The sequence below is a fragment of the Geotrypetes seraphini genome, chromosome 10 (genome assembly GCF_902459505.1).
Source record: "Geotrypetes seraphini chromosome 10, aGeoSer1.1, whole genome shotgun sequence".
Classification (NCBI taxonomy): Eukaryota; Metazoa; Chordata; class Amphibia; order Gymnophiona; family Dermophiidae; genus Geotrypetes; species Geotrypetes seraphini.
Window position 1 is genome coordinate 73,918,938 of NC_047093.1, and position 14,286 is coordinate 73,933,223.

General features: G+C 42.6%; 1 protein-coding gene across 1 annotated transcript in view; it reads right to left on the reverse strand.

The window, feature by feature from the left end:
* ARPC5L (actin related protein 2/3 complex subunit 5 like) overlaps positions 1-14,286 on the reverse strand; it is an 83,664-nt gene that overhangs the window by 21,894 nt on the left and 47,484 nt on the right. The window contains exons 2-3 of the mRNA XM_033961666.1: positions 13,899-13,971; positions 4,078-4,254 (exon numbers count right to left, since the gene is read on the reverse strand). Of these exons, the coding sequence (XP_033817557.1) occupies positions 4,078-4,254; positions 13,899-13,971 (250 nt within the window). The remainder of the gene's footprint in view (positions 1-4,077; positions 4,255-13,898; positions 13,972-14,286) is intronic.

Sequence of the window (14,286 nt, forward strand, 5' to 3'; positions counted from 1 at the left end):
AGTTGATTTGCAAGCAGCTGCATCTGGGAAACTCTGCTCTTTGTCCTCAAGTCAGTCCTCGTCTCGACACGCCAGGTCTAAGACTTCAGCTCACAAGTTTCAATCTTCAGCTTCATCCAAGCCTTGCAGGTCTCTGTCTCCTGCTACCACTACAGTCATAAGGTCTCGATCTCAGTCCTCATAGAGGCATCTCTAGCCATCAAGACACCTCTTCCACTCGAGGCAAGCAAAGGATCCCTTTCTACTTCATTCTTCGAGGCTGTTCAAGGATTCTCATTCTGCTTCTCCCAGGCAGCATAGCCTGTCCAGGCATTCTGCTCAACGGAAGTCTTCATCTCGAGACCAGCGAGTTCACACACTTTGCTTGCCAACAACTCGAGGCCCCATACGCCTGTCTCGAGGCATTATTCAGGGGACCCCCGTCAACTTCAAAAGGCTTGTTCCCATCTGTCACAACCTATTTCTACGAGGCATGAGCCAGAACATTTCGTATCTCATCTTCCTCATGGATTTCCAGCACGCTCTTTCAAGCGCAAGCATTCAATTACCCTGCCTCCTTCACATAGTGGCGGCTCTTCTGTGTCCCTGACTTTGGATCCTGATCTTCAATACCTGTATTCCAGAGAAGCTTCATCTTCTTTTTCTGTAGCATCTCACTCTCGTTCTTCTTCGCCTCAAGAAACACACACATCTTCTGGGCCAGTGTCTTTTTCCAAATTTATTTATCAGATGAATAAAGATCTTCAGATTGATTTGCAATCTGATTCTAAATATACACCTGAATATTTGGAGGAGTTGGAGATGCCACACCCTCCCAAGGACTCTTTGTGGTTACCCATGAATGGCATCCTTTCTCAGACTTTAAAGAGAAATCTAGAAACCCCTTATTCCATCCCGGCGGTGCCCATGAAAATGAAATCTTGTTACCGCATTGTACATTGTAAAGGGTTTGAGAAACCACAACTATCTCACCAATCTCTAGTGGTTGAATCTTCTTTTTTAAAAAAAAAGTCTAACCTGGCTAAGGTCTATGCAGCAGTTCCCCCAGGTTGAGAAGGAAGAACCATGGACAAATTTGGCTGTCATCTATATCAAAAGTCCATGATGACGAATAGAATTTTGAACTACAACTTTTGTCTTTACCTCTTATCTAAATCATTAGATTAAGACCTTGCCTTCTTTTTTCATGGACGTACCAGAACATCATTTGCCTGAGTTTCAGCAGTTACACTACACTCTGTCTCTGCTTCGAATGCACATGATCCAAGCAGCATACGATGCATTCGAGATGTCATCACAGGTCACTGCATTTTCCGTGGCTATGAGACGTAGACATGGATCCCAATCTCCAGGATCATCTCGCCAACATACTATGTCAAGGGAATGAGCTGTTTGACGAGTCCATTGAGGCAGCCACAAAACGCTTGTCTGAGCACGAAAAGTCTTTTGCCTCTCTCATCAGGCTGAAAGCCTAGACCCTCGGCTGCTAAGGGTTATAAGCGACCCTCATCTTATCAGTGCTGTTATCCGCAGAAGTTCACGCTGGCTTATTCCAGACCACCATCTCGGAAGCAACCGCAACAGCAGCATCAATGTAAACCCCAGGCTCCTGCTGCAACCAAGCCAACGCAGACTTTTTGACAATCTTGCACACAGCATAACATCAATCTTTCTGCCTCTGTCTTCTCCTCTTCACATCGGAGGTCGTCTCTATCATTTTCATCAACGTTCGGAGATGATCACTTCGGACCTCTGGGTGCTCTCCATCCTCAAGGAGGGTTATTCTCTTCAATTCCATCAAATTCCACCAGGTTACCCTCCAAGAAAGTGTCTTTCCAATTCCTTGCAACCCCCCCTTCTTCTACAGGAAGTACAGGCTCTGCTAACTCTCAACGCCATCGAGACAGTTTCTCTGGAGCAGCAGAGCACGGGTTTTTATTCCCGTTACTTTCTAGTCCTGAAGAAGATGGGAGGTCTGCGACCAATTTTGGATCTCAGAGCTCTCAACAAATTTCTCATCAAAGAAAAGTTTTGGATGCTGTCTTTGGCATCATTGTATCCCCTTCTAGATCACGATTGGTTATGCTCTCTGGATCTCAAGGAAGCTTACACTCACATACCCATTCATTCAGCCTCCTGAAGATTCCTCAGATTTCGGGTGGAAAATCATTATCAATACAGAGTGCTACCTTTCAGCCTGGCATCATCTCCCAGAGTTTTCACCAAGTGCCTGGTAGTGGTAGCAGCAGCTTTGCGCAGCCATGGTCTCCAGGTATTCCCATACCTGGATGACTGGCTTATCAAAGACACAACTTCTCAGGGGGTTACTGTAGCGACCCAACGGACTATTTGGTTCCTCCAAAGCTTGAGATTCAAAATCAATTTTCCAAAACCTCAGCTACAACCTTCTCAGATGCTTCAGTTTATTGGAGCTGTCCTAGACACTGTACAACTCAGAGCATTCCTTCCTCAGCAATGTTAGGATGCCCTCATACAACTTTGTGAATGAGTCTCTACCCTCACTTCCCTCTCAGCGAGGCATATGATGGTTCTCCTAGGTCACATTGCCTCTACAGTTCACGTGACTCCTTTTGCCAGACTTCACCTCAGAATTCCTCAGTGGACCCTGGCATCTTAGTGGGTGCAGGCTTTCGACCCGCTTTCTCAACACATTACAGTGACTCCTTCTCTACAGCAATCTCTTCACTGGTAGATGCTTTCATCCAATCTCTCCAGATTCTTCAACTTACGCTTGGGGTGGGGGGCTCATCTAGATGGTCTTTGGACTCAGGGGCCCTGTCCACCAAGGACCGTCGACATCATATCAATCTGTTAGAACTCAGAGCGATCTTCAATGTTCTCAAAGCTTTTCAGCATCTTCTTCACGATCAGGTAGTTCTCATCCGTTCAGACAATCAAGTCATCATGTACTAAGCCAACAAGCAGGGAGGAATAGGATCTCTTCCCCTGTGCGGAGAAGCTCAGAAAGTTTGGAATTGGGCAATTCATCACAACACCTTTCTAAAGCTGTCTACATTCAGGGAGAGAAAAATGCATTGGCAGACAAATTGAGTTGTCTCCTGCATCGCCAGCTTTTCCACCATCCCATTCTGGTTAGCTTGGAGGTCACCCATTTGTTGAGAATATGCTGCCTGCTTGTCCTGGGATAAAGAACAGTTACTTACCTTAACAGGTATTATCCAGGGACAGCAGGCAGATATTCTCACAACCCACCCACCTCCCTGGGTTGGCTTCTTAGCTAGCTACCTGAACTGAGACACGAGCCTTACATTGTGCGGGAAGGCACTCGTGCATGCACAGTGCAGCAGTCACAAACTTTCTAAAAGTTCAAGCAAGTCTGCTTGTGAAGCTGTCCACATCGGGGCTTAATGGTTGATGTCACCCATATGTTGAGAATAGCTGCCTGCTGTCTCTGGATAACACCTGTTATGGTAAGTAACTGTGCTTATTTTGCTGTAACTCACACACAGGTAAGGAGCATTAAATTTTGAAAATAAAAAAGGTGGGGGGAGGGATCAGCAGCAGCAATGGAGAAAGCTACAAATAATCTAATTTGTTTCTTAACATGCTTCCAGCTTCGTGGAATCACATCCAACTTCGATAACCGTTAATGGGTGTGAGATGGTAGAGTTGAGTGTGAAATGAAAAACAGCTGGAGGGCTAAATATCCATGGGCCTCCATTACTTTTTCCCTTTCTTACTGAGAACACTCTTCAGGCCATATCACAATACTTCATCTTCAATGAAATGAATATGTGTGTGCTTATTAGGGTTTATTTTGGATTTCACTCATGCTTTTTCAATGGCAACTCAAGGCAAATTAAGTTGTGAGCTGCCTGCCATGTTCTCCCCAACCCCTCCCCCAAACACAAAGGCAATTCAAACAATTTCTCAATTACAGACATACAAAGCAGCATAACAATATTCCTAACTTAATATTACAAATTTGAAAATGAGAGCTCATAGCTGTGGCTATCATAGTTCAAGGTCCAGCCTACCAACTTTCAATTAAAATGTCTACATTTTTTTTCTCGTGTAGGTAACTATAAGACCTACCTTTTCATGCCACAGCAGTAATATCGCACTGCTATTTTCTGTTGGTTTTTCAAATCCCTTATAAATGTATTTCATTAACAAGTCAATACCATTTCTGTCTAGCGTTCTTACTGCCTGTTCTATCTCGCTGCTTTTAAAGGATGTGAGCACTTTAAGCACTATTCCTTGGGTGCGTTCCTGTGAAAAAAACAAAACACATGAAAAATTATAAACTGCTCTCCAATTAAGATTTCTTTAATGTAGAAAATGCTGAATTGGATCAATGTACGTGCAAGTTCAGTATGACAGTAAACTTCTACCACAGAATTTATTTATAGATTGTAAGAATTTGACTGTTCTTGCTGGACACTCCACATAATAAATTATATCATCCTTTCAGAAAACACTGCTAAATTACAAGGGCTAGAAAATTAGTTAAGAATGGCCTAAAACTTGAACTTTGAAGAGGTACACGGGAGAAAACCACAGCCCATCTTAAAATATACTTAGCTAAAGGAATCCAGGAGAGCACTGCTTTGGGATAAGAAAATTAAAGCCCATGGCCCAGAAAAACCAGACAGGTCAGCATTGTATGTGCAATGCCGAGGTGTTTTTTTGAAGTGGGTTTTGTTGCATCTTTACTTTCAAGTTTTGAAAAGGTGAGCCAGGGACTATTTCTATTTTCTGGTTCTAAATAAAGAAATTTTTCACCCAAATTTCACCCAGTTTCCAACTGTTACCCCTTGGGGAATTCTGTAAGGCAAATTCTGTAATGCAGAATTTACTTTGAGGCAGGAAGGTGGTGTCCTGGTTCAAACTCAGCAGCTTTCCCAGTTTTCCATACATTGTGACTCTTTCAGCATGCAATCAGCATGGTACAGAAGTCCTGTGCTGTTTTTGCAAGACTTCAGAAAAGTGCAGAATTATGAGGACAGGATTGCAGTATGCAGGAAAGCAACAGCAGCAGCTGTGTTTGAACCAGGGAGAACTGGGTCATCTAACAAAGATAGTGCTGGGAGATAAGGATGATACTGGGATATGGGCTAAGGAAGCACTGAGATAAGCAAAGCATATATGTAAAGGGAGATGTTAGAAGAGATAGACAACAGATAAGGAAGGGGAAGGGGAGACAGGGATGTCAAAATGAGTTGTGCATGGTAGGAGAAGAGCTAAACAGAGTAAGGGGATGTGTGGAAGAACATATGCTCTAGGAAAGAATTATAGTGGATGTGTATGGAAGGGGGAAATAAGATGGAGGAAATAGGAACAAAGAAGGTAGGCTGCTGCTGGAAAAATTGCATCAAAAACAGCCTGTGGAGACCTCCCTGAAGGAAATCACAGGGAAAGGGGTTTTGGAGGAGGGGGTCCTAGACTATGGGGTCAGAATCCCTCTTAAAAAAAAACTTTTAGAGACCCTCCCCCCCCCCAATTTTCCCCATAGGATTCAATAGCCTTATTCATGGTGTCAAGTGGTGCCTGCCTGCTTCAGCATATGATTTCAGAATCAAAGGGGAGAAGACATTTGCCTCACAGATTCACTGGATGAACCTAGTCTGGCTGCCAATCAGACCGAAGTCAGTCTAAACTCAACCCCAGAGAAGCATTCCATGACAGGAGGGAGGACCATGCTGCCGGCCCACTGTTGGTTTCAGCCAAACCAGGAAGGAGCCCACACAGTCTGCGCTCAAGCTTCTGACTGTAGAAGAGAAGATGAGCTGGGGAAGACTGTAGTGTGGACTGAAGGAGGCAACAATCTGAATTTTTTTTGAGGGGGGAGGGAGGCTGAACCAAAAAAAAGTGTGTCCGTTCTAGTGGCATGCCTGGTCTCACTGGCAGCAGAATACTTGTGTAGAGAATGACACGGTGACTGTTTCCTGTGGCAAACCCACAGGAATGGGGAAAATTTGGCCCATTTGTCAAGAGGTTAAGGAACAAAGCTTTTCACCACCCACAGGAGTGGTAAAGGACCTTGTTCCCGTAATAAAGGATAACTACCACGAGTCGTTTCCCTCTTCACCTCCCCTTCCAGCCAGCAGTTCCCCCTCCTGATCATGGGTCCAGCAGCTCACCTCCCTCTCTCCTGAACGTGTGTCAAATGGCAAAAAAGAAAAAAGAAATCCTGCGACTCCTCTACCGGGTCAGCCCTTTTGCACCTCCCGTCCTGGGACTACCAGCAGCTTAGAAGTTTTAAATGGTTGCAGCTGAAGCAGGCTATTCAGGTGGGGCTCCCTGAATGGAAAACATTGAATAATCAGTATAGTCTAGAGTTCCTATGCTTTCAAGCGGACTTCCTGGGGCATCAAGCCGCATTGTGGTATAAATTAATATCTGGATATATGAATAAAAAAACAAAAAAATGGTCTTAGAGACATTTGGAGCATTGAGATTAAGCAGCAAATTTCTGCATCTCAATGGCCCCGAATTTGGTCTTGGAGAATGAGATGTACAGTATCAGTATCTATGAGGCAAACTTGGTTCTTTTTGTTGCATAGAGCGTTTTGAACCCCTGTTCGTTTACAAAAGTTAGATAGCTCTAAGTCTAATAAATGCTGGCATTGTAATCTGGAAGCGGGAACACTTGATCATTTAATTTACCATTGTCCCCGTATAAGATTATTTTGGAATTCAATTTGGACTCAAGTAAATTGTCTATTAGAAAACCATGTTGCATTATCCTATCCTATCCTATTATGTCCTCTCAACGATCAAGGAAGGAAAGGGTCAATAAAAGAAGACAAACAGGTTGCCGATAGGTTAAATTCATTCTTTGCCTCTGTCTTTACAAATGAGGACACTACAACAATGCCAAAAACAAGAAGGATATTCGCCGGAACCATAGATGAGAGCCTCGAAACAGTACATGTGGGGTTGGACATGATATATTTTCAGATTGATAGACTTAAAAGTGACAAAGCCCCTGGACCGGACGGAATTCACCCAAGAGTATTAAAGGAACTTAAGATAGAAATTGGCGAACTATTACAATCCTTAGCTAACATGTCAATCAGAACCGGGCAAATACCGGATGACTGGAGGATAGCAAATGTCATCCCAATTTTCAAGAAAGGATCAAGAGGTGAACCGGGAAATTACAGACCTGTGAGTCTCACATCGGTTCCTGGGAAGATAATTGAAACACTAATTAAGGATGCCATTGTACAACACCTGGAAGAACACAACCTAATAAGTGCTAGTCAACATGGATTCAGGAAAGGGAAGTCATGTTTGACAAATTTACTTCAATTTTTTGACAAGGTGAATAAACAAATCGATACTGGAGATCCAGTGGACATAATTTATTTGGACTTCCAGAAAGCATTTGACAAGGTCCAGGCACGCAAGGCTTATGAGTAAATTACTAAGTCATGGAATAGGAGGAGAAGTGCACAGATGGATCGGTAAATGGCTAGAGAACAGAAAACAGAGGGTGATAATAAATGGGAAATTCTCAGATTGGGAGAAGGTGACTAGCGGCGTGCCCCAGGGCTCGGTTCTTGGATCCATCTTGTTCAATTTTTTATAAATGACCTTGAAGAGGGAATGACATGCAATATAATCAAGTTTGCAGATGACACAAAATTATGTCGGGGGGTTGGCTCTCCAAGGGACTGCGAGGAACTTCAGAAGGATCTGAACCAGCTGGAAAAATGGGCGATAAAGTGGCAAATGAATTTCAATATAGACAAATGCAAGGTGATGCATCTGGGAAAGAAAAATAAAGAACATGAATATAGAATATTGGGTGTGATATTAGCCAAATGCGAACAAGAAAGGGACTTGGGGGTCCTGATAGACAGAACCCTAAAACCATCGGTTCAATGCATGGCGGCAGCAAAGAAAGCAAACAGGATGTTGGGCATGATTAAAAAAGGGATCATGAGTAGGTCGGAGGACGTCATAATGCCACTTTACAGAGCGATGGTCAGACCACACTTGGAATACTGTGTCCAACACTGGTCTCCATACCTCAAGAAGGATATAACTCTGCTGGAGAGGGTGCACAGGCGAGCCACTAAACTAGTCAAAGGTATGGAGAATTTGAGCTACCAAGAACGCCTCCGAAAACTTGGACTGTTCACCCTCGAAAAGAGATGATTGAGGGGGGATTTGATAGAGACTTTTAAAATATTAAAAGGATTTGACATAATAGACCAGAAAGAAGAATTATTGACATTTTCAGATGTGACACGGACAAGAGGTCATAGCCTGAAACTGTGTGGCAGCAGGTTCAGGACAAATGTCAGGAAATTCTGTTTCACACAGCGAGTGGTGAGCACTTGGAATGCTCTCCCAGAGGAGCTTGTGGCAGAGACTAGTGTTCAGGGTTTCAAGCGCAAGTTGGATGCACACCTTCTTGCAAATCATATCGAGGGATATGGGAGATCTGGGTCTCCAACAGGGAGCACCTAACTGGGCCTCCGCGTGTGTGGATCGCTGGACTAGATGGACCTAGGTCTGATCCGGTGAAGGCGTTTCTTATGTTCTATGATACTATTCTGTTTGGCATGTCTATGCGGAAAAAAAAGTCAAATATCAGCACATAACAAACTATTATTAATCTTGACTGGGGTTGCTATTCAGCATATCACCAATAACTGGAAAAATTATATTAATCTTAATTATACATTTTGGTGGAATTCGGTATGCCATATTTTTAAGATGGAAAGAGCAATTGCAATACAGAAAGGGAACTATAATAATTTTATAAAGATCTGGGGGCCATTGGAACGATATTGTAAAGAGTAAACATCATTTTCCTTGGATGAATATATGTACACATTGGGGGATGGGAGGGAGTTTTTCTGGAAATTTCACTAAATTATGTGTTTATATTATATTTATGATACGATTGATTATATTTGAAAGAAGGTGGGTGGGACGGGATATAATTTTTATGTTTGTAGAATTATATGAGAATTACAAGTGTTATTGTTGTTACTAATGATATATTCCTGTACGCTTGCTGTAAGTTTTAAAAATGAATAAAGAATATTAAAAAAAAAAAAAAAAGAAGCTTCATCGACCGAAGAGGCAACATCACAGACCTGCTTCAGGACCTTCTTCCAGCTGAGTCACTCCTTCTGATGTAACTTCTGGCAAAATCAGAAGTTACTTTGGAAAAAGGGACTCAGCCGGACGACGGTCCCAGAGCAGGTCTGCGACTGTTTCTTCGTTCGATGAAGCTTCTAAGATGCTGGTAGGCCTGAGGAGCAAAGGGGCCTAGCCAGTAGAGGAGTTACAGGGTTTCACCCCCCCAATTTGACCCGCAATCAGGAGGGAGTGAGGGGAGCTGTTGGAATCACAATTGGGAGGAAGGGAAAGCTGCTGGACCCACAATCATGAGGTGGGGCTGCTGGACCTGAAATCATGGGGGGGGGGGGGACTGCTGGACCCAAAATCATGAGGGAGGGCTGCTTGGGCTGCTGGACCAGCTGGAGCTGAAGGGGAGACAGTTACTGGATCTGGTCTGGGGATGGAAAGAGGTGCGGGTCCCATGTGGTGGGGGGACTAGAGCTGGAGAGAAGGGAGAAGTGCCAGACCCACACCTGGGCACTGAAGGAGAGGGCTAGAGGGAAGGGAGAGAGGTGCAGGACCTGCAGGGAGGAAGAGAGGAAAGGGAAAGAGAAAAGCTGAACATAGTGGAAGGAAAAGTGTGAATGATATTAGTATAAGGGAGTAAGAGAGAGAAGAGGCTGGTCATAGGGAGATATACAAAAAAGAGGTGAGATGTTGGGCATGGATGGGAGCATAGGAACAGGGACAAAAGGGGAATGCTGCATCTGCATGGGGGTGGTATATGGACACAGAGAAAATAACTAGACATGGTGGAGATTAAGAACATAGAAGGAAGATGCTGGACTAGGGATATAGAGGAATGATACTGTACAAAAGCGGAGAAGATCATAGAATGGTGAGATGATGAAGGCTGGGAGTTGGGCACAGGGGAAATACTAGAAAGGGACATATAGGAGACAGAGAGGGAGATGCTGAACATGGGGGAAAAATTATACAGAGATGGAAGATGAATGGCTAGCATGGAGAAAGAAGACATCTCAAATGGTCAGGAGACCCTAGCAAGTGAGTTAAGAGAAGACAAAAGAAAACAGAGACCAGCACCTAAGACCAACATGATTTAAAGAATAAAATGACAAAACAATAAAATGTATAAAAAATAAATTTTATTTTCTATTTGTGATTATAATATATCAGATTTGAAATATATATCTTACTAGAGCTGGTGTTAGACATAACTGGAGAGAGCAAAGTCCAGGCTATGCAGGGCTCTCTGGGCGCTGTTACCCTAATTGCACTCCCCTAACACTATTCCTGCCATGTGTGACTGAAGTATTGTTAGCTTGATTTTTCTAAGTAGCATTCTATAGTAATTAGATATTCAGTTTTCTCGATAGTGGAAGGGACATTTGTAAGAGAGAGGAGAGGGAAGAGGGGACATTTGTAAGGGGGAGGAGAGGGGAGACCCTTGCTCTGTATTATTTATGATTTATAAAATGACAATTGTACAGAATATTGTTTCTTTTTATACCTTAATAAAATAAGTTCAATATAAAAATCATAGCTATTCTGGACATAGGTACGACGAGCGAGGTGATTAAATTCGCAGACGATACGAAGTTATTCAGAGCGGTGAAGACGCAGGGGGGATTGCAAAGATCTGCAACGTGACATAATCAGGCTCGAGGAATGGGCATAGACATGGCAGATGAGATTCAACGTGGATAAGTGTAAAGTGATGCATGTCGGTAACAAAAATCTCATGCACGAATACAGGATGTCCGGGGCGGTACTTGGAGAGACCTCCCAGGAAAGGGACTTGGGAGTTCTTATCGACAAGTCGAAGCCATCCACGCAATGTGCGGTAGCAGCAAAAAGGGCAAACAGAATGCTAGGAATGATAAAGAAGGGGATCATGAACAGATCAGAGAAGGTTATCCTGCCGCTGTACTGGGCCATGATGCGCCCTCACCTGGAGTATGCGTCCAGCACTAGTTGCCGTACATGAAGGACACGGTACTACTCGAAAGGATCCAGAGAAGAGGGGCTAAGATGGTTAAGGGGTTGGAGGAGCTGCCCTACAGCGAAAGATTAGAAAAACTGGGCCTCTTCTCCCTCAAACAGAGGAGATTGAGAGGGGACATGATCGAAACATTCAAGGTACTGAAAGGGATAGACTTAGTAGATAAGGACAGGTTGTTCACCCTCTCCAAGGTAGGGGGAACGAGAGGGCACTCTCTAAAGTTGAAAGGGGATAGATTCTGTACGAATGTAAGGAAGTTCTTCTTCACCCAGAGAGTAAAACTGTAACGCTCTTCCACAGTCTGTCATAGGGGAAAACACCCTCCAGGGATTCAAGACAAAGTTAGACAAATTCCTGCTGAACAAGAACGGGCGCTGGTAGGGTTAGTCTCGGTTAGGGTGCTGGTCTATGACCAGAGGGCCGCTGCATGAGCGGACTGCTGGGCATGATGGACCACTAGTCTGACCCAGCAACGGCAATTCTTATGTTCTTCCTTGGCTCGTAGAGCCACGACTGGCCTGACCAATCACACTGTTTAAACACAAAAACCTACAACAAAGTTTGTTTGCTACATAATTCTGTCAAAACTTGACCAATTTTAATAAAATATCTTGAATAAAATTTACAATAAGCCTACACTCACACACCCTACCTAAATAACATTACTTCAACTATCTGGCTGTTCAACCATTGCAATGTTTTCTTCAGTGCAAATTGATCGGACTCTGCCACTGGAAACTCTTGCATCAGTCTATGAAGACTAACAGATAAGTGCTGTAGTCAAGAACTGCTTCCATAAACTGAGACTAATTAGATCTCTAGCTAGTCTATTGGAGCCCTCTTCCTTAAATATCTTAGTTCATCCACTTATTATCTCAAAAATAGACTACTGCAACTCTCTTTATAAAGGAATACTGTTAATACAAAAATAAATTAGGCAACTTCAGCTAATTCAAAATACTTTCATTAAAATAATCACTAACTAAATCACTAACTAACTAAATATGACCACATTATCCCTTTACTTAAAAATGCCCATTGGCTTCCCATCCCTCACAGAATTACTTTTAAAACTGTGTTGCTCACATTCAAGACTCTTAAATTCAGAGAACCAGCTTTCATTGACAAACTACTCGTTCCTCACGCTCCTGCCAGAAATCTAAGATCATCTTCCCAAAATCTACTCTTTGTTCCCACTCTCAAAACATTTTGCACCCGCAGTACAACCTCCTTTGCTGTTACTGCTCCACTTATTTGGAACTCCTTGTCCCCTTATATGAGGGAGGAATCAAGCCTAGATAAATTTAAAAGTTTCTTAAAAAGTTTCCTATTTAGAGATGCCTTCGAGCACTAACATGAGTTCTCCTTACCTTTTCTTTCCTGAATCCTTTCAGCCAGCTTGAACAATCCCTTCTACCCTCCTGTTTTGTTCTTTCTTAAATTTTATTGTAGTTCACCACTCTCCCTTTTGTGTCATTAGTCTGTTCTGTCTTTGTAATAAGTTGTTTTTTTGTTATAGAATCCCCCTGATTTTATGTACAATCACCTAGAATTAAGATAGGCGATATCTCAAATGTTCATTAAAACTTGAAACTATAACCTAATATTTCTCCAGATACAAATATTTTATAAGGATCAGATCCTTATTGTGGCTATTTGTTTCAAAAAAATGGCTTCTGTGCATATTATGAGGATAATCGTTAGGTGATGGCAAAGTTGTTTATGTAAGGTGGCCTGTGTGAATGTAGGCTTATTTAAAATTTATTCAGGATGATATATCCCATATTTTATTGAAACTGGTTGTTTTGATAGTCATTCAGGAAACAAGTTTGTAAACACTGTGTACATAGGTGGATAAACAATTCACACCCTTTTGGTTACGGCTTCTAAATTTCATGTTATTTTAATTTAGCAATCTGAAGACCCAAGAGTAATTGCAGGTAGCATAGACTTTTTTTGTTGACTTGCTGACATTTGTAGGAACAACTCTATAACAACTATGTTGCTGCAAGAGGTCAGCAGTTCCTGCACTCCCATTTTCAGTGGATGGCTGAAATAAAAATCATTGAAAGTAAGAAGAACATAAGAACATAAGAAATGCCTCTGCTGGGTCAGACCTGAGGTCCATCGCGCCCAGCAGTCCCCTCTAGCTAAAGTGCATTATTATTGAACTCCTGTGGAAAATCTGCACCAAAAACTGTTTTGCGTCTTTTAAAGAAAGAACTTTCCAGTTTAGAAGTTTTACTATTCAAAGACAATGGTTAGATGATAAACACTGTACAATACGCAGAATTATTATTTTTTTGTACAGAATTCCCTTAAGAGTATTTCTTATAACCCCCCCCCATCACAAATTCTTTCAAATTGTCTTCCTTTAACATTACTTGCCAAGAGACTGTGTACTTATAAGATTATAATTTATTCATGTTTAAAACTAAACTTGTTTCAGTTCCAGGAATGATCTATCATCATAAAGTGAATTTTGCTTTCTGGTATTTATACAGAAATCTTTAATGTGAAAGCACACATGCTCATGCCATAGCAAAACCTGGAATTTGGTTTATATGTTGGGTGGGAATAAAATGTTTTTGTTTTTACTGAAGGCAAATTCCATTTTCAAAATTCAAACACCTTAGTGTCAGGTCAGTTGGAAGCTTGCCTTCAGACCAGCTGCCAACAGACTTGACAATCACATGGCCAAAAAGCTACCCTTCTTTATTTACAAGCAGAAACAAATGATCTTTAAACTATTTCAATTCCTTCATTGTTCTAAGAAGCAAATCGGCAAACAAAAGAAAGGCCTTACCTTTACTGCTTGGTTCTTCGTGTTAACTGGGGAATTCCTTAAGGCTGCTTGAAAAGCTCTGAGCATTTCTCCTGTACAATACAGCCAGCTAAGGACAACAGGAAAAATGCAAGAATCATCTAACCCAGTGTTTCCCAAACTATGTACCACAGCTCCCTAGGGTGCTGCAGTGAACTCACAGGGGTGCCATGCAGGACAACACAAACAGGCTGCCAGTCCAGCACCCCATTCCCTTCCCTAAGCTGCAGTTAACAATCTTCAGGCTGCTAGCAGCCTAAAAATGCACTGTCTTTGACAACCCAGAAGCTCTCTAGTGCAGCATCCTACCTCTGCAGGGACAGGATGTTGAAGCAGAGGGATAAGCTTCCAGAGCCACTGAAGGCAGGCT